The 17482-nt window shown below is 59.2% G+C and overlaps 1 protein-coding gene across 1 annotated transcript in view; it reads right to left on the bottom strand.

The window, feature by feature from the left end:
- The window catches only part of CAMK2B (calcium/calmodulin dependent protein kinase II beta), a 91698-nt gene that overhangs the window by 39244 nt on the left and 34972 nt on the right, over positions 1–17482 (bottom strand). The window contains exon 3 of the mRNA XM_060107903.1: positions 1363–1422. Within this exon, the coding sequence (XP_059963886.1) occupies positions 1363–1422 (60 nt within the window). The remainder of the gene's footprint in view (positions 1–1362; positions 1423–17482) is intronic.

A 17482-nucleotide genomic window follows, 5' to 3' on the forward strand; every position in this document is an offset into this window, starting at 1 on the left:
GGGGCTGGGGTCCCTGTGGACACCCACCTCAGAACCACCCATCAGGATGGCTCAGATTCCGATTCCTGGGCCCGCTCTAGGCCTCCAAGCCAGACTTTCCCGGGGGCAGGTCAGGAATCTGCGCACCGTGATTCCAACAGTCTCAGCCTTGAGAGTCCGTGGTTAGAAAGAGTATGGGCCCAGGCACGAGGGCAACAGCAGCCCTGGGGCCGACACCGAGGGGCCCGCCTAGAAACGGGAGATCTGCCTTGCCCTGCACCTCGCGCCCGGGCTGGGCCAGCTGCAGAAGAGCCAGCGGCCTGGAGGGGCCACAGCCAGGGAGGAAGCAGCTCCCACAACCAGCTCCGAGGACCCTGAGCCCCCCTGTGGCCCTCCTGGCCCCGCGGCCGAGGCCCTGCCCTGGGAGTGGCACGGACGTGGCTGCTGAGCACAGCCTGGCATCCCTTTTAGACAGAGTCCTGGGCACCATCCCGGCACAACTGAGTCAGAACGCGGGCAAGAGGGCCCAGGAATCCTCCCTGATGAGCTCCCTGGGTGCCTCTGAGAACGTGGGCCCACCCTCCCCCCGTGCCACCCGGCTGCTTCCCGGTGTGGTCAAGGGCTGGGTCCTGGGTTCCTCAGGAGTCCCTAAAGGGACCAGAGGTGGAGAAGGACAGGCAGCTGTGCTGCGCGGACAGGGGCTGCTCACGGCTGAGGCAGGCAGGCGGAGGCTGACAGGCCCCGGGAGATCTGCACCAGCTTCCGGGGTCTAGGGTCCCAGCAGGTCCTATGATTATGTCTGGACTGAATCCCTACTCAGTCGGGGGTTTCAGAAGGAAGGGACCTACCGTGGGCAGGGCACCCACACTCCCTGAGGCCAAGACCCAGGCTCCTGGGGCTCTACGTGCCCCCAAGGGGCAGCTGATCCCCGCCCCAGATGGCAGTTCCAGGGGCCCCGGGCTGGGGGGACGGCAGAGGTTCTCCAGAATCAGACCTCAGACCTCAGGCCTCAGGCCTCAGGCCTCAGACCTCAGGCTGGGGCTGTGCCTGGTGTGGTCTTCGGTTTCCAAACTTTTTTCTCTGTAATCAGGCCGTCTTGTGGCTTTTCTGAAGCCACGGAACATGAGGCCCCTGTGTTTTCACCAGAATCATGGATCAGACTTACAGAGTGGTGGGCAGGGACCTGTCCAGGAGGAGTCCGGCCTTGACCACCCCCAGAGGGTTGCCCCAAAGTCCCTGCAGGAATCCCTCCGGGTCAGGAGGAGGAGATGTTTCCAGGGGCCTGAGGGTGGGATACTTCAATGGAGAAGGAAACAGGCGCCTTTGGGGTACCCCTGCTGGCTGTACCGGAGAGCTGGGACCCCTAACCCAAGGGCTACTCACCGATGTTGGAATGCTTCAGAAGACGGCAGATTCGAGCCTCTCTCTCCAGCTTCTGGTGATCTGGGGACAAAAAGGGACACGGCATCACCTCGTGGCCCTGCAGCCAGTGACACCCCGTGCCCCTCGACTGTATGATGGACAGACTGCCAACCACAAGACTCACGGTCAGGAGGACCTGGCCACCACCTCCCTCAGTGTCCACCGGGTGACCGCTGCCTGCCCAGGGGACACGTCACGTTGTGCCCGCCACCCCCATCCCAACCCCTGGCTGGCAGTGTTGGGCTGGAAGGGGCTGCCCAGTGCCTGGAGTGAGAGGCCCACGGGAGACGGGAGTGGTGTTCCCTTGGGGCCAAAATTTCCCCAGGTGATTCAGGAAGAGACAATGCCATCTATCAACAACAGAACGGACAGCACCAATTTAATCCTTCACTAATTTGTCCTAATTCCAGACTCTGCAGAGCTTTCTGCTGAGGCCTAATTTGTTCTTCAGAAGCGGCTGAGGGGTTGGCAGAGCAGGGCTGTTGGCCCGCTGGGGGCGTCCAACCAGCGTTGCAGGTCAGCACGGGCCTGGGCCGGCCTCTGGCTGGACATCTGGGCAAAGGATGCTCGACCTGACCCCTACCCCTACGCACAAACCTACAAAACACAGGCCTGAATTTTGACAGGCCCTGGTGTTTATTGCAACGTCAGCAGGAAGGAGAGTCAAACCCCCAGAGAGAAGTCACCCCAGGTCAGACTGGTGCTGATCCCTTCCTCCCTCCAGCCCTGTGTCCCTCCTCCCATCCCCAAGAGGCACAGGACCTCAGTTCCAGAGGCCGGTCCCCCCGCCAAGGACCAAGTGACTTATCAGCCAGAAATTTTATCTTTCAAACAGAGGTGTCAGGAGGATTTTAAAAGCTGATGGAGATTGTCACAGTAAAAAACTAAAAAAAACACATTTCCACTGAGCGGAGAAGGCAGAAATAAATCACACAACAGAATACATCCATCAGCGTGTGCACATCACCCCAACCTCCCAACGTGAGGCCGAGTGGAAAAAGCCGCTCACAGAGGAAGACCCAAACCGCACTTCATTCACATGGAGGCCAACACGCACAGCACTGGGCACACAGGTGGCCGGACAGTTAAGAAAGGTGGGGATTCAGGATGGCAGCTGCTCCAGGGCGGGAAGTGACTGGGGAGGGGGTGCTCGGGGCCTGGGACCCCCCCGCCCCGCCCCTGCTTGCACTGAGCCCTTCACTGCAGGGGCCTGGGGAGGACATTAATACACCAGACAAGACCACAGGACTGCCTGATTCACCAGGGAACACCTGATAGCCCTCACTAGCGGGACACAATTAATGTGCTAATTACAAAATGTCCTCAGAAGCAGTAAAGCCACTCGGGCAGGCCTCCTCGGACCTGCCAGCCCATCCCTGCCTCTGCCTGGGGGGAAAGGACCCAGCCACCAACAGGTCCTCCCGCAGGAAGGGAGCCCGCTGGCTAGTGTGTGGTCAGCTCTCCCTGGGCCATGTGACAGAGGCTGGGAGAATCAGGACAGTCCTGAACACGGACATACCTGTAAACACACATGTGCCTCTCCTGAACAGGAAAGGCATGCCTGTAGACAGGAATCTCTCTGGGAACACCTGGGGGCATCCAGCTGGCTCTCCCTCCTCTCAGGATGGGCACTCAAGCCTCCCGGAGATGCTAACACCTCCCTGAGCTGCCCACCTGGCTCCCGTCTGTCTTGCCAGGCCCCTTGGGAGAGCTCTGGCAGAGCCGCAGGGCAGGGGCTGGGCGTTCGGGACAGACCCTCGCACCCTCCCTCCTTCACCTCCACATCCAATGCAGCAAGCAATCTTGTGGCCCATCCTGCCGGGGTGGGGGTGGGGTGGGGGGAAGGGCGGGCGGGGCACCTACAGCATCAGCAGGCAAGATGCAGCCCAAGAGTCACCATTAGGGGCGATAAGTGGAAAGCGGCCGCAAAAGAACACAAGCGGGGTGGCTTTCACTTTTCCGTCTGTATGAAGCTCAAAAACAGGCAATACTAAGCATAACCAGGTGGGGGGAGGATGGCTTTCCATATATGTGAGGCCCACTCTAGAGAAGAGCAGGGGAAGGGTTCTCGCAACATCCAGGACCGCAGCTCGCTCGCGGGGTGGAATTAGGAGGGCTTGATGTGCACGGTGGTGGGTTCGTGGGTTGTTTTGTTCTTTCATCGTGTTTTTTTTTTACATTTATTATTCTGAACATTTTTCAAACTTAAAGTTGCAAGAACAGGGCTTCCCTGGTGGCGCAGTGGTTGAGAGTCCGCCTGCCGATGCAGGGGACACGGGTTCGTGCCCCGATCCCGGAAGATCCCACATGCCGCGGAGCGGCTGGGCCCGCGAGCCATGGCCGCGGAGCCTGTGTGTCCGGAGCCTGTGCTCCGCAACGGGAGAGGCCACAGCAGTGAGAGGCCCGCGTACAGCAAAAAAAAAAAAAAAAAAAAAATTGCAAGAACAGTACAAAGTACTATTGGACCGCACTTCTGTATAACCTCGGTCCTTCCTATACATACACTTACCTCCTCTGAAGCATGTGAAAGGAAGCCCCGCATTTTGTGTCCTTTTACCAGGTAACACTCAGTGTGTTTCATAAGAACAAGGACGTTCTCTTACATAATCTTGGGGCAGTTACCCCACTCACTAAATCCAGTGCAGATACGATACTCAATCTAACCCACGGTCTACATTCCAATTTTGTTCCTGTCCCCATAATGTCAGAGCGGATTCCTCCTGATGTGGATGGCATCTGAGCAGCTTACCCTCATGCGGATGGGGCCAGAGCAAGGCTGAGGTCAGAAAGAGACAGGAGGCTGTAAGGCGGTGGAGCAGGGGTAGTTTTCTCTGGAAAAACTCCCTGATTGCAGTCATAAATGAAAACCAGGAGAAAAATCTATGTGGGACTCCACCTTTGGGAAGCAGATAACAAACAACTATATCTTTTTACTGAATCTTGTCACCAAGGACAGAGAGCCGCATCCAAAAAAAATCTGGACCTACTCCGAGGCATGTCTGGGGGGATAAATTATTTGTTTGGGGTCAAGAAGAGACACCATTACTCAGCCATAAAAAGAAACGAAATTGAACTATTTGTAGTGAGGTGGATGGACCTAGAGTCTGTCATACAGAGTGAAGTAAGTCAGAAAGAGAAAAACAAATACCGTATGCTAACACATCTATATGGAATCTAAAGATAAAATGGTTCTGAAGAACCTAGGGGCAGGACAGGAATAAAGACGCAGATGTAGAGAATGGACTTGAGGACACGGGGAGGGGGAAGGAGAAGCTGGGACGAAGAGAGAGGCATGAACATATATACACTACCAAATGTAAAATAGATAGCTAGTGGGAAGCAGCCGTATAGCACAGGGAGATCAGCTTGGTGCTTTGTGACCACCTAGAGGGGTGGGATAGGGAGGGTGGGAGGGAGACACAAGAGGAAGGAGATATGAGGATATATGTATATGTATAGCTGATTCACTTTGTTATACAGCAGAAACTAACACACCATTGTAAAGCAATTCTACTCCAATAAAGATGTTAAAAAAAAAAAAAAAGAAGAGACACCAGGCTGCCCAGCCCAGGTGCTGGTGTCCACCCCATGGCCACGCAGGTCACTGATGCTCCCGGCTGTCTCCTTTCCATATTGGGCCCAGCAGCACTCAGCCAGAGAGCAGCTCTGAAACTCTGCATCACAACACGTGGTCCAAGCTGGTAAGAGTCCAGGTGTGTACATCACATCAAGATAGTAATTGCTTCACTCTGGGTGGCAGAATTACGGGTAGTTTTTATTCTTTATATTTTTCCCCCAACTTGCACAACAATCTTGTGTTACTTTTATCATAGGGAAAAATATTGGGTATTTTTAGAAGTTTGATCCTGTCTCCAGTGAGCACAAAGCCACTAGTTAAATATGATGAGGGTGTGTCATAAAACCCGCTATGGTAACATTTGCCCTGGAATTAAAAATCTAAGCTGATATTCCATGACCTCAGATGGGAACCAGAAGCCACAAGAAGGGGCTGGAGGAGGAGGCTGTCCCTCTCCGGCCCAGGAGGCCCATCGCGGGCCCAGCACGTGGCCATGTGAGGAAGAATCCAGCATCCTAACTCTGCCCGCATCCTGTGATTTTCCTTCTACAAAGTTGAGGCATCATCTCTGAATGTCCAAATGAACATCATAAAACCCACCATAGACATGGTGGGTTTAATTTAACCCAGTCTGGTTGGCAGGAAGTGTGTCCTGGCTCTAAACCACCAGTGGGAACCTGGGAGGACACCTCCAACCCACCACGTCCCCCAGCGGACAGCAGGACGTGGGACCGGCCAACAACCCTGAGCAAGCCCTGTGACCTCTCAGAACTGCGCACCTACTCATCCCTGCCAGCCTCCCCCCGGGACCTGCCTGGACTCAGAAGACCACGGCAGTGACCACCAAGCAGGCCCGTGGAGAGAATGCAGTCAAAAGGCTGCCCATCCCACCCAGGACCCATCAGCACCCCGGGCACCCCAGCCCAGTACCCCCTCCTGAGGGAGGTCCCAAGAGACCTCCTGAGCAGCCAGACCCTGCCCTGCCCACCGCAGTGATGGGCAGGCAGCGGGTGACCCCAGGAGGGGCCAACCAGGCACCTGCCAGGGCTGTGGAGGCCACGGTGCCTTGAGCCCAGCCAAGAGGCTCGGAAGGGCCCTCCCAGGGCTGTGGCCTGGTGCCCTGAGGGTCCGGGTGCCCGGAGCTGCCCTGAGGCCCAGGCACCTGTTGCTCGTGGCCCTGCCACCACGTCGGCGGGCGTTCTGTTACGGTACATTGGTCCATGTCTCGGAACGTGAGCCACACCTGTGCAGGTCTGAACGCAAGGACGAGTGAGCCCCGAGAACCCACCCCACTGACACCCCCGTGCATCCTGTCCCCAGAGGGCGTTGGGCCCCCTTTCCAGGGCCGGTCCCTGCCTCACCCCTCACATGCCCTGCCTCTGTCCTCTGAAATAGGACATGGAAAAACGGGGAGCCAGGGAATGAGGGCACAAGCGAAGCTCCGCGCCAGCCTCCAGAACCCCACCCTGTCAAGGCGAGACCTCTCCGCCCTCCTCCCCACAACGGACCCAAGGCCAGCACTGACCGTGTCCTGGGGACCCAGGGGACACCGGTCCTGGGTCCCAAGAAGCAGGTGCAGCAGTGCCATGAGCCCTGAGGACAGCAGAGTCGGGGTGCGGGGGATGGTGCTGCCTGAAGGAGACTCAAGGGGGGACGCCGGAGTGGGGTTTAGGAGGAGTTTGCCATTCATGGGGCACAGACTCGGTTCTCACACCCCCTCTGATGTGAAGCTCTAGGGAACTCCTGAGTTCAGCCATCTCTTAAATGCTCGGGTGCCTTACGGATCCGCACCCCACATGGAGACCAGCCTAAGTGCCTGCGGGCCTGTAGCCAAAAAGCGACTGTCTTGTGGCGTCTGGGGCAACCTGACATGCACGCAACACTTACACCTGCTCCCGCGAGGGGGCCGGCAGAGGCAGAAACGAGCTATTTATTTCTCCCAGCAGAGAAACACCCCATCGATAAAACACAGCATTCACTTATACTCTATAAAAGCGCTTATCAAACAAAACAAAAAGCACTTTATTCAAAGACACCAGCTACACTGGACCTGCCATCACCAGCTGTCACCCGCCTGAGCTCCTGTCACAGCCCCTGAGGCTCCATACCCTCAGCTCTGTAGCCCGTGCCCCAGCAAGGCGGGAACTGGAAGCTTCTGGGTGATTCTGCCTTGATCTCTGTGCAGGCCCACCCTGCACTCTGGGGGTCCCCGAGGTGTGGTGCCGGGTGACCCGGGAAGGGAGGTGGCCCCGTGCAGCCCTGCACACCTCACGCTGGGTGCACACCCCACACAGGATGGCAGTTCCCAGACCCCAGGAGCCCCCAGGAGGTGGGGAGGGGCCCGCTTGGGGCTGTCACTGTGCCGTGGCTGGCACCCACCACTGCAAAGGGGATGGGTCAGGGGACCCCAAGGGGCAGGAAGAGACAGGCGCTGCCACATGTGACCACAGGGGGGCGCTGTCCACTCACTGTACACGTTAACTTTGACTTCCATAACTCCCTGTGGAATGGCAGAGAGACTCACACCGGCTCTTCCCCGCCGCGAACTAACTCATCAACAGGGCGGGTCCTCCCAGGCAGGGACCCCCAGGTGGGGGCAGCCCGAGCTGAGTCAAGAATGAAGAGGTAGCTGCTGAGGGCAGGGGGGGAGATGCCGCCCTTGGAGGTGGGAGAGGATGTCCATGGGCCCTGCTGCACCCTGCAGGGTGGGGCGCACGGTCGAGAAACAGGCACCCAGAGGAGCTCAGAGTCCCCGAGACCAGGACTGGACCCGAGGCTGGTGGCCGCCCTCACAGCCCCTCCCTCACGGCCACCTTCCCAGCCGCCACCCGCTCCCTGGCTGTGGGTGACTCACAGCAGAGCGGAGCGGTTGAGGGTGAGAGGAGTCAGGAGAAGGGCAACAGGAGGGGCGTGGGTGGGCGCCTGGCCCCTCGCCAGCTGCCACGAGCGCCAGCAGTGCCGTCACCGGCAGAAGGACACCCGCCAGGCGCCGGGCCCGGGCAGAGGAAGGACGGGGCAGCGGGGGGAAGACAGGAGGCCCAGCCGTGAGGAGGGGCTGCCACCCTCTCCCCAGGGCTCGGCCTAGGACAAGTGCGGCCATGTCCCGGGAAGTCAGGAGTAAGGACAGGTCAGGCTGGACCGACCCCCCGTGAGACCCCCCGTGGAAAGCCCACACCGCCTGGCACGTGGAGGGGCTCAGGAACGCTCTCTGCTCCCCGATGACTACTGGACCCCCCTAGCCCCTGGGGCCGGGCGGGCTGTGTTCACTGGGGAGACCCCACCTGCACAAGGGTCTCCGCGGGCTTCTGCAGTACCCCCACCCCCCCGCCCACACTGGCTGGAGGACGACCTGGCCAGGGAGAGCTGGGGACGAGGGGATGGCAGAGGGCTCTGCTGGGGTCCTGGCCTGGGACATGGGAGGCTGGGACTTGTCAGGGAACCGGCTGGAGATCGTGGGCCACCGTGGCTGCTGCCCAGGACACTCCGCCAAACTCAGCCGCTCCTGGACCCCGAGTCAGCAGGGATCTGAGCGTCAGGTTGGGGTCAGGCCCCTGCCCCGGGGTCACCATCCATTTCTGCACTGAAGCATAGACGCCCACACCTTGTGGCCAAGGCTCCAGGGGAGAAGGATGCCCCCAGGGAAGGGGTGGACAGGGGCGGCCAGCCCTCAGGCTGGGGGGTGTGGGAGTGTGCGTGTGGCCAGGCCCCAGAGGGTGACATGTCTACAGAATCACCTGCCTGAACATGCAGCATGGGCGTGAGGGTGCGGCTGGAGGACGGCAGCTGCGGGGAGTCCAGGCAGCAGCCCCTGCCCTTGGCTGCCTCACCTGTCCTCACCCGGGTGGGTGTGACCAAAGGCCAGGGGTCCTGCACCAGTCAGAGACAGTGCCGCCCCTCCCCCGGGGGGGGAGGTCAGATGCCCACCTCAGGAGGTCTGAGGACAGCCGTAGCCTGCAGGGCTGGGGGCAGCTCCACGTCCCATCCTGGCTGTCCACCTGTTGGCTCCACAGGGCGGGGGGCTGCCCAGGCTCCCGTTCCTTCCAGGCTAACCCAGCAGTGAACCCAAACCAACATCGTCAAGCTGGGGCATGGCAGGCTCGCCTATGGGCCGGGCTCCGGTGGCCACGGGGACACTGGACACAGGGCCCTGAATGGGACCAAGCCTTGTTCTGAGTCTGTTTCCCATGTGTGAAAAGGGTTGGGGGATGTTCCCAGGGAGAGGCCATGGAAGAGAGGAAACCCCAGCTGCCGGCCCCTCCCCGCTGCCTGCCCACAGAGCTGGGCACCTGGCCTGTCATCCTCGCTGCTTTTCTTGCTTCCCCCCTCCAGCCTCCGTCCGACACTCAGGACCCCAGCAGTTGTCTCCTCTCCAGGGGCTTCTATTCTTCCAAAGGGAGGTGGGAGTCCGCGGCTGCGCTGGACAAGGGCAAGGACCCTTTGTCCCTAGGTGACCGGCGCCACTGGGCCCCGGGATGCATCATTCGGGGTTCCCTCCTCTCCTTCCCACCCGTCTCCACCGCCTATGCCATCGGATGGCACAGAGAGCTTTCTAGAACCTTCAGAGGCTCACGGACATCCACATCCCACTTCATGCGGGTTCATGCTCATCACTGTCCAGCATCAACTCCTTAATTCAGCGTGTCCCCAAGTTGTCAGAGTCCAGGGGAACAGAGTGCGGGAACACGGGCCGGAAGCTCTCGTGGTTCCAAGCTGCTGAGTCAGACTCTGACAGAACATCCTGGACGTTCACAGCAGCCAGCGGAGTCCACAACAGAGCCCACGGCACCCTCCAGCCTGTGCACCTCGTCCTACCACCTACAGTCCTGCCCTCAGGGTCCCAGGAAGCGGGTGAGCAGGCCTGGGGGTGGGTGGACCAGGGCAGACAGAGGCCAGTTCAAGTGTAAAAGCACCAGCGCCTGCTGACCCTGGAGGCTCCGACCTCAGCTTCATCCCCTTTCTGGGCGCATAAGGGACAGACTGCAGGAGAAGACAGGACTTTCGGGAAGGACGTCCCCAAGCCAGGGCCTCAGTGGCTCTCGCCTCCTGACAGGGCTCACGGGGCTGGCCCATGTGGGGGCGACCCCAGGGGCAGTGCAGGGTCCCTGTCAAGGGTACCAGCTGGCTCAGGAGCTGGAGGAAGGTCACAGGGGAGCATTGCCCTTTGACCCTGGTCGCTCCTCTCCTCCAGAGCACGGAAGTGTCTGCGGGTCGCCAAGGGTTAGCCTCTGCTGTCTGCCCTTTGGCTCTTCACAGGCCCCACAACCTGCCCAGGGCTCCCCGCGAGGTAGGGCTGTTATTAACATCGCCTCCAACTTTCAGATGGAGGACGGGGCACAGGAAGGCCGTGGGGTAGGGCATCGGAGCTAGGCCACCAGCCAGGGGGGCTGGCGTGGAGGCCTCAGCCATCCTATGGTCTTTTCTCCTGGGGCTTCTCAAGGCTTCAACGGGCTAACATGCTTGACCCCAGCCGGCTCACCCAGGGAGCATCTAGGGCCCTGGGGACATCCTATCCTGCTCTGCATCCAGCATTGGGGTCCCCAGGAAGGTCTAGTCACGCTTCAGCCCCTGGCGGGCACTGGCAAAGCCATGATTATGAAAAGAGCGGCTCCCATGGTAGCCTCTTGTGTGTGCTTTCTTTTTAAAAGGCGGCACGCAACCAGCAATGATGACACCAACGTCACCTGGCAGCCACACAGCCCAGGGAGGGCACCTGTGTGGGTCCTGTAGCTACCACTGCCTCGTTGGGATAAAGAAAGGGCCCTCGAGGGGCACGGACAAGCCGCCAGGTGTATGGGAGCTGGGCCAGCGACCTGCCGCTCCCCACACCGCAGCGCTGAGGCCTCTGAGCTGTTGGCTAGCCACGTGGTCCCCAGAGCCCTCACTGTGCGGTCCCCGTGGCCCTTCAGCTGCTCCTCCACGGGAACAGATTCGTCCTCTTCAGGCTCAGAGCCGTCATCACCCAACACGGGGCACAGCTCAGCTTTGAAACAGACGTGGCATTTCATGATGTAAGGCCTGAAACTGAGGCCCCGTGTGATGTGCTGCCCTGATGTCCGGTGAAACCGGGGGGGCCCGAATGGCCTAGCTGTGGGCTCCCCAGCCCACTCACCCAGCCAAGTGGCCTTCCTCCCAGGCAGACCACGAGCAGAGCAGACCTATCCCCAGGGGGTGGCCTCGGTCCCCTGCCAGCGAGGAATTACTCAAACAAGCAACCACATCCCCCTGGGGAAGCCAGGGGCACCCCACTCTCTGGTCACCACGAAGCCTGCCTCCCTCAGTCCGCTGCTCACTCTGCCCCGAGTGCACCCAAAGTGGCCTGCGTGACGTGCAGTGTCCTCCCCGGGCTCTGAGCCTGTGTGATACAGACTGCTGTCCATCTCAGCTGTCCAGGGTCCCCATCCTGTGTTTGGTCATGCCCACGACCCTAGGGCGGGCTCCCACGATGACTAACAGGCAAAAAGGAGGTGATGTGAATAAAAATGACTATCCTCTCGAGTCCTCAGTTTTGCCAACTGTAAAATGGGACAGTATCACCCTCCAGTACAGTAGGGCATGGTGACAGCAGGAGCCCACCAGTGGCCTCCTCCTTTCCTGCTTCCTTCCCCAGCCCCAGTGCAATAGGTCCTACGCCGGGGGTAGGGTCTCATCACAGCCCACCCCAAGATAGCACCCGTGATACTGCCACAGCACAGCGTGCTTTCCAGGCTAGGGCATGGCCCCCAGAGGGTGCAGGGCTTATTCTGTCAGGGTCCTACACAGACTCAGCAAGGCCTCTGGGACGCCTCCCTCCCACCAGCCTCCTCCTTCCACCTGTAGTTACTGGTGGTCCAGACCACCACCTCCCCACAGACCCCTCCTCCAGCTCAGTTCTTGAGTTGAAAGCGCTCTGTTCCCCCCACCCCTTCATCATGTTCATTAGGGACCTACGGTGTGCAAAGCACAGCCTTGGGCTCAGGGAGGGAGACCAAGAGGTCCCTGCGCCCCGCCCCACCCCACCCCCCTGGAGCTGGGAGACAGAGAGCCAGCCTGCTGGGAGCCGGGGGCTGCCGTGCTGAGCAAGAGGGCGGGGGCCAGGAGGCTGCAGCCACTCTGGCCAGAGCCCAGGTCCTCAAACCTGTGGCTGCCCCCCGACCCTATGCTCACCTCCAGGGAGGCCCTTGGTGCATGTGGGGTGCGCAGGGCTGCCGGTAAGGACCCCTCCAGATTTGGGGAATGACAGGAATGGCTGATAAAACAACCCCACAAGGGCCCAGGAGTTCATAGAGATTTCCTCCCAGTAACCCTGGACCAGTCCACCTTTTAGGCGCTGCCACCTCCCCACCCTCTCTTGACCCTCTACAGCTCAATGGGGTGGGCACCGCTGTGGCCTGAGTTCACGGAGCATCGGTATCAGGCCCCCCAGCCCGTGGGACTCAGGGTTCACAGAGGCAGCCGTGCCCCAGAAACAGACACACCCCAGAACCAGTGAACAGGGCCACAGAGCTGCCACATTCTCCTCCTCGTAGGTGAGGCCACCAAGCACACGGAGGGGGTGTCCACCAGGACCCCTGCCCACACAGCCTGGCCTCCACCCCTTTTCTCCTCCTCTCCTGCCTTCACCCCAGTTTGGGGAAGTTTTGACTTAGCCTGTTTGAATAATGAATTAATGACAAAGACCTCTTCTCTCAACAACTCTGTTTGGCATTGCCTGATAAAACACAAAATGACCAGTTAAATCTGAATTTCAGGTAAGCAACAAGTTTTTTTTCATATAAATATGTTCCAAATTCAGATAATTTTCTAATACAAGTATGTCCCATGCAGTTTGGGACATATTTGTCTCCAAATATTTTTCACGGCTTATCTGATTCAAATTACTTCTAAATCTGGCCACCGCAGCCAGTTCCCTCATTGCTCCCCCATCCTCCCACTGGCATGGGACTGGGGTGGGTGCCCCCCGCCCACAGGGCCCCCCAACTTTCCCTCTTCCTCCCTCCCCACCTGCAGGTGGACGCCCCCAACACAAAAACCCAAGTCCTGGCAACAGAACCCGGGAGGGATGGGTCTGTCCAGTTAAAGACTGACCCTGGGGCAAAGGAAGAGACCCTCCTACTCCACCCACCTTCCGGGTCCCAAGGAAGACCCCTCCCACTGCCCAGGGTCCCCTGGAGCCCCGATTCGAGAGCAGGGTCGACCAAAAGCTGGCTGGGGGTTTGGGACATACTTATTCTAAAAAAATATTGTTTATCTGAAATTGGGACATTATACAGTGAGGCCCTGACTCCGCCCCTGGGGCGCTGGGAGCTGCCAGGGAGGGGCAGGGGCGGGGCCGCGGAATAGGCGGGAGGGGTGCCCAGGCTGGGGAGGGGTGCCCGAGGCGGGAGGGGAGGGGAGGGGAGCCCAGCGCCTGCGGCGCATGCTCAGCCGACCCTGCAATGCGGTGCCGCGTCCTCCCGTAACCCAGTTCCGCGGATTCCCCGGCGCCCGTTATCCTCTGACTCGGTCGTCTTCCCGTTTGTGGGTCGCGGGGGGCCGACAGGGAAGCGGCAGCGCCGGCTGCAGCAGGAAAGCCCCCGGTTCCTGCTGGGCGGAGCCTTCCGGGCAGGTTTGGCCGGGGTGCAGGCTCAGCCCCAGAGCCCCTAGAGGCTAGACAGCTCCGCCCTGTCACAGCTCCGGTGCCCCCCAAGGCAGCAGGGGCCACACAGGCCCTGCGGAGGGGGTGGCCCCAGGTGAAGGTATCTGAGGGCAAACTGGGCATCAGCCTGGGGGCGGGAGGAGGCTCAGAAGTGAGCCGCAGATCTCATTGTCTGTGGCCTGTCTCCTCACCTGAGCCCCACCTATGAAATCAGCCTCCCACCTGTGAGGTCAGCACCACCTGTGAGGTCAGCTCCCCATCTGTAAGGTCAGCCCCCCACCTATGAAATCAGACCCCCACCTGTGAGATCAGGCCCCTACCTGTGAGGTCAGGCCCCCACCTGTGAGGTCAGCCCCCCACCTTTGAAATCAGACCCCCACCTGTGAGATCAGGCCCCCATCTGTGAGATCAGGCCCCTACCTGTGAGATCAGGCCCCTACTTGTGAGGTCAGTCTCCCACCTGTGAGGTCAGCCTCCCACCTGTGAGGTCAGCCCCCCACCTGTGAGATCAAACCCCCACCTGTGAGATCAGGCCCCTACCTGTGAGGTCAGCCTCCCACCTTTGAAATCAGACCCCCACCTGTGAGATCAGGCCCCTACCTGTGAGGTCAGCCTCCCACCTGTGAGGTCAGCCCCACACCTGATCCACCCTGGGTCCTCCGCAGCTGGGTGAAATCTAGAGCCGCCCGTGTCCCAGGCTCTGCTCATTACGGCTGTGGGATCCTGAGCACGTCTCTGCTTCTGTGGGATTCGGTTTCCTCGTCTGTGGAATGGGGCGCCCACCACCGACCTCGTGAAAACTGCTGCTGAGGGTCAGGACACAATAAATGCCTAAGCCCTCGCTCCTGTGCAGGGTCCTTCCCCCGAGTTCAGCCGCAGACCGGGGTCATTTCTGGGACACCTGCTCCCTGGACACTGGGGGCCAGTAAGTACTAATGGAGCTCAGTCCATGGGGCTCCCTCCAAAGGCCAACAAACCAGCCCCAAAGAACAGCCACTTGGTGCTGACAGTGAGCGAGGGGAGGGGGAGGGGGACGCCGGAACAACAGGAAATCTTTTTAAGACTCACGTGCCTGATGATCTCCTTATCCCCCCACCCCGTCAATTAATTTTCCTCTAACTGCTTTTGTTAACAGTCGTTTAATAATCTCTCATTATTCAGTACATTCACAGCCTCTGAATGTCTCACAGTCCTCTACTTAATTAAGTATTAAAATAAAAAAAATCTAACTCTTCCTGCCGTCGGCACAAGCTGAGTGTAATCTGCAGTGTCCTCGTGGCCCCAAGAACTGCCAGCTACCGGGTGGGACAGTGTTTCTGTGTCCAGCACCAGCGTCCTCCTCCTGCTTCTCTCTTTATCCCTGGAAGCCTTGAAGGACTAAGCCTGTCTCCTTAGCCCAGGAGTGGACACCCCCCCTGCAGGGCTGAGCGAACCCACTCCACACTGCACTGAATATGAAGCCGGCACACGTGGGGCCTCCCCTCTGGCCTCTGGGTCCAGTCTCCACTTCCTCACCCTCCCTCTTTCTAGGGCACTTGCCTGGCATCCTCCTCCCCACCCATGGGCCGCTCCCCTCCACCCGTGCCTTCCAGGACAACAGGTGGGGCAAGCATCTCTGAAATGGCCTTTCTGGGAAGGGGACCGGTCTGGCGTCAGGCCTCTCTGCTGGGAGCATGTCGGACCCTGCAGAACACAGGTGCAGGCTGCACCTGGATCACCAGGATTCAGGGAGGAGCAGTGGGCTCCAGGCCGCCCCTCCCTGCTTCCCCACCACCCTCAGGCTTCACCATGGAGCTTCTCCTGAACTTGGACCTCCCAAATGCTCAGGTGTTCAGTGACCAGGGGCCTCCCCTGCAAACCCGACCCTGCAGCAAACCCTCTTCTAGACCTCACTCCACACAGCCCCTATCCCAACTTCACACCTGGGAGACTAACCTCACTCCAGCACAGACTACACATCTGCTCATTCAAAATCCATTCACTCAAAACATTCATTCATTCATTCAGAAACATGGAGAGCTCACCACCTGTCAGGGCCTGAGCAGGGTGTGGAAGACACAGTGGTGAATGAAACAGATGAAGTCCTGGCAGTCTCGTGGGAGAGACAGCCATAAAATAAAAACAGGGTGCTTAGGTCCCAGATTCCCACTGGAGGCTCAGGGGAAACCCCTCTGAGGAAGTTGCCACCAACAGGAGTTAAGCAGATACAAAGCTTAGGAAAAGCATTTCCAGAGAGAAGGCAGGTGCAAAGGTCCTGGGGTGTACAGAACCAGAAAAGACCAAGTGCCTGAGCAGAGCTGCTGGGAGGGAAGGAGAAGACAGGGCCAAAGGCTGAGTGTCAGGCCAGGTGAGAACTTTGGGTTTTATGGAGCCAGCCCCCAAAGGCTGGTAAGGAGAGGGTGGGATGTTCCTACGTGTGTTTTCCCAGGCTCTGGGCCGGGAGCTGGGAAGGCCCAGAGATGAACCCACTGCATTTGCCCTCAAGGAGCAAGTGATCATTGAAGAAATGTCTAAGGTGACCGCTTCAGGACCTGGGGGGTTCCAAGCTAGATGGGAGGGCCCAGGGAGGCTTCCTGGAGGAGGAGTCCTGGAGCCTGCAGGCTGGGCAGGATAGTCTGGCAAGAAAGGGGGAAGAAGGCAGTGGGTGCCCTGGCAGCACCACACTCAGCCAGCTCCTTTCCAAGCACCTGAGTCCTTCTCTCACCCTCACAATGCCCCTCTGAGGTAGATATCAGATTTATCCCAATTTTACGGTTAGGGAAACTAAGGTACAGGGTGGCTAAGTAACATGGCCAGGGTCATACAGCGAGGTGGTCAGGGCCGTGCGGCGACGAGACCAAACCCAGCAGCCTGGCTGCCCCATTGCTGGCCCACACTCAGCGTAAAGATGAGGGTCGGGGACCCAAGACCCTCTCCCCTCACCCCTTCTGCTGCCCACTCAGCTCGGAAAGCCCCGAAAAGGGCTGGAGAGGGTCAGAAGATCCCTGGGCCCTGCACAGGGAGGTGGCCAGTTGTTTTTCAAATCCTTTTCCATTACAGAAACATGCTGAACGCTATGGGTGACATGGTGGCCGGTCTGGGATCTGCTGCAAGATATATGGGCAGGGGTGGGAGATGGGGAGGGTTACAGATGAAAACAAAATTGCCTGGGAGCTGGAAACTGTTGTGTCGAAGCTGGGGCCTCCTCCTATCATTTTTTCTATATTTGGGGACGTTTGAAATTTTCCATAATAACGAGGTAATAAACAGGGGGAAAAATGCCCAAGACCTCCACAGACCTGGGCAATGCAGGCGCCCAAGAGTAGAGGCAAAACAGGGGGTGTCCTGGCTTCCCTGGCCTGGAAAATGGTCCCGAGGGAAGGTGACAACAGACAAGGGCTGGCTGCTTCGATTCCAGACCAGTCCTGGCTGACGGCGCTGCCTGCCACCATCCAACCCAGGCTGCGCCCAGTCAGGAAGGAGCCTGAGGCCAGGCGCAGGACTGACGGAGCCCCAGGTCTGCACAGCTCTGCAGCGGCACCCTTAGCAGGGGTCTCCGGGGGCCCAGCCTCCGGGACTCAATGCAGAAAGCAGGCTGGCTCTCAGGAAGTGGGCAGCAGGCCTGCGACTTCAGGGGTGGAAGAAAGAGCAGGTTGTAATCGTGGAGCACGCAGGGAATTTCAGACTTCCACTGCTTTTGATCCTCACGATTTATAGAACACTTTGAGGGTATAAACAGGGGAGCGTGAGGTTCCTTGAAAGGAGCTGCGTGATTCCATGGAAACATACCCAGGTGGTTTTCTGCCTGAGTTTCACAAACTCCTATTCATCCTTCAAGACCCATCCAACCTCCCTGTTCTGTCCCCTGTGCTCCCACCCCTCAAATGGGGCTGTAGAGGCTTGTTTGGGTC

This window comes from Mesoplodon densirostris, chromosome 9, assembly GCF_025265405.1.
Source record: "Mesoplodon densirostris isolate mMesDen1 chromosome 9, mMesDen1 primary haplotype, whole genome shotgun sequence".
Lineage (NCBI taxonomy): Eukaryota > Metazoa > Chordata > Mammalia > Artiodactyla > Ziphiidae > Mesoplodon > Mesoplodon densirostris.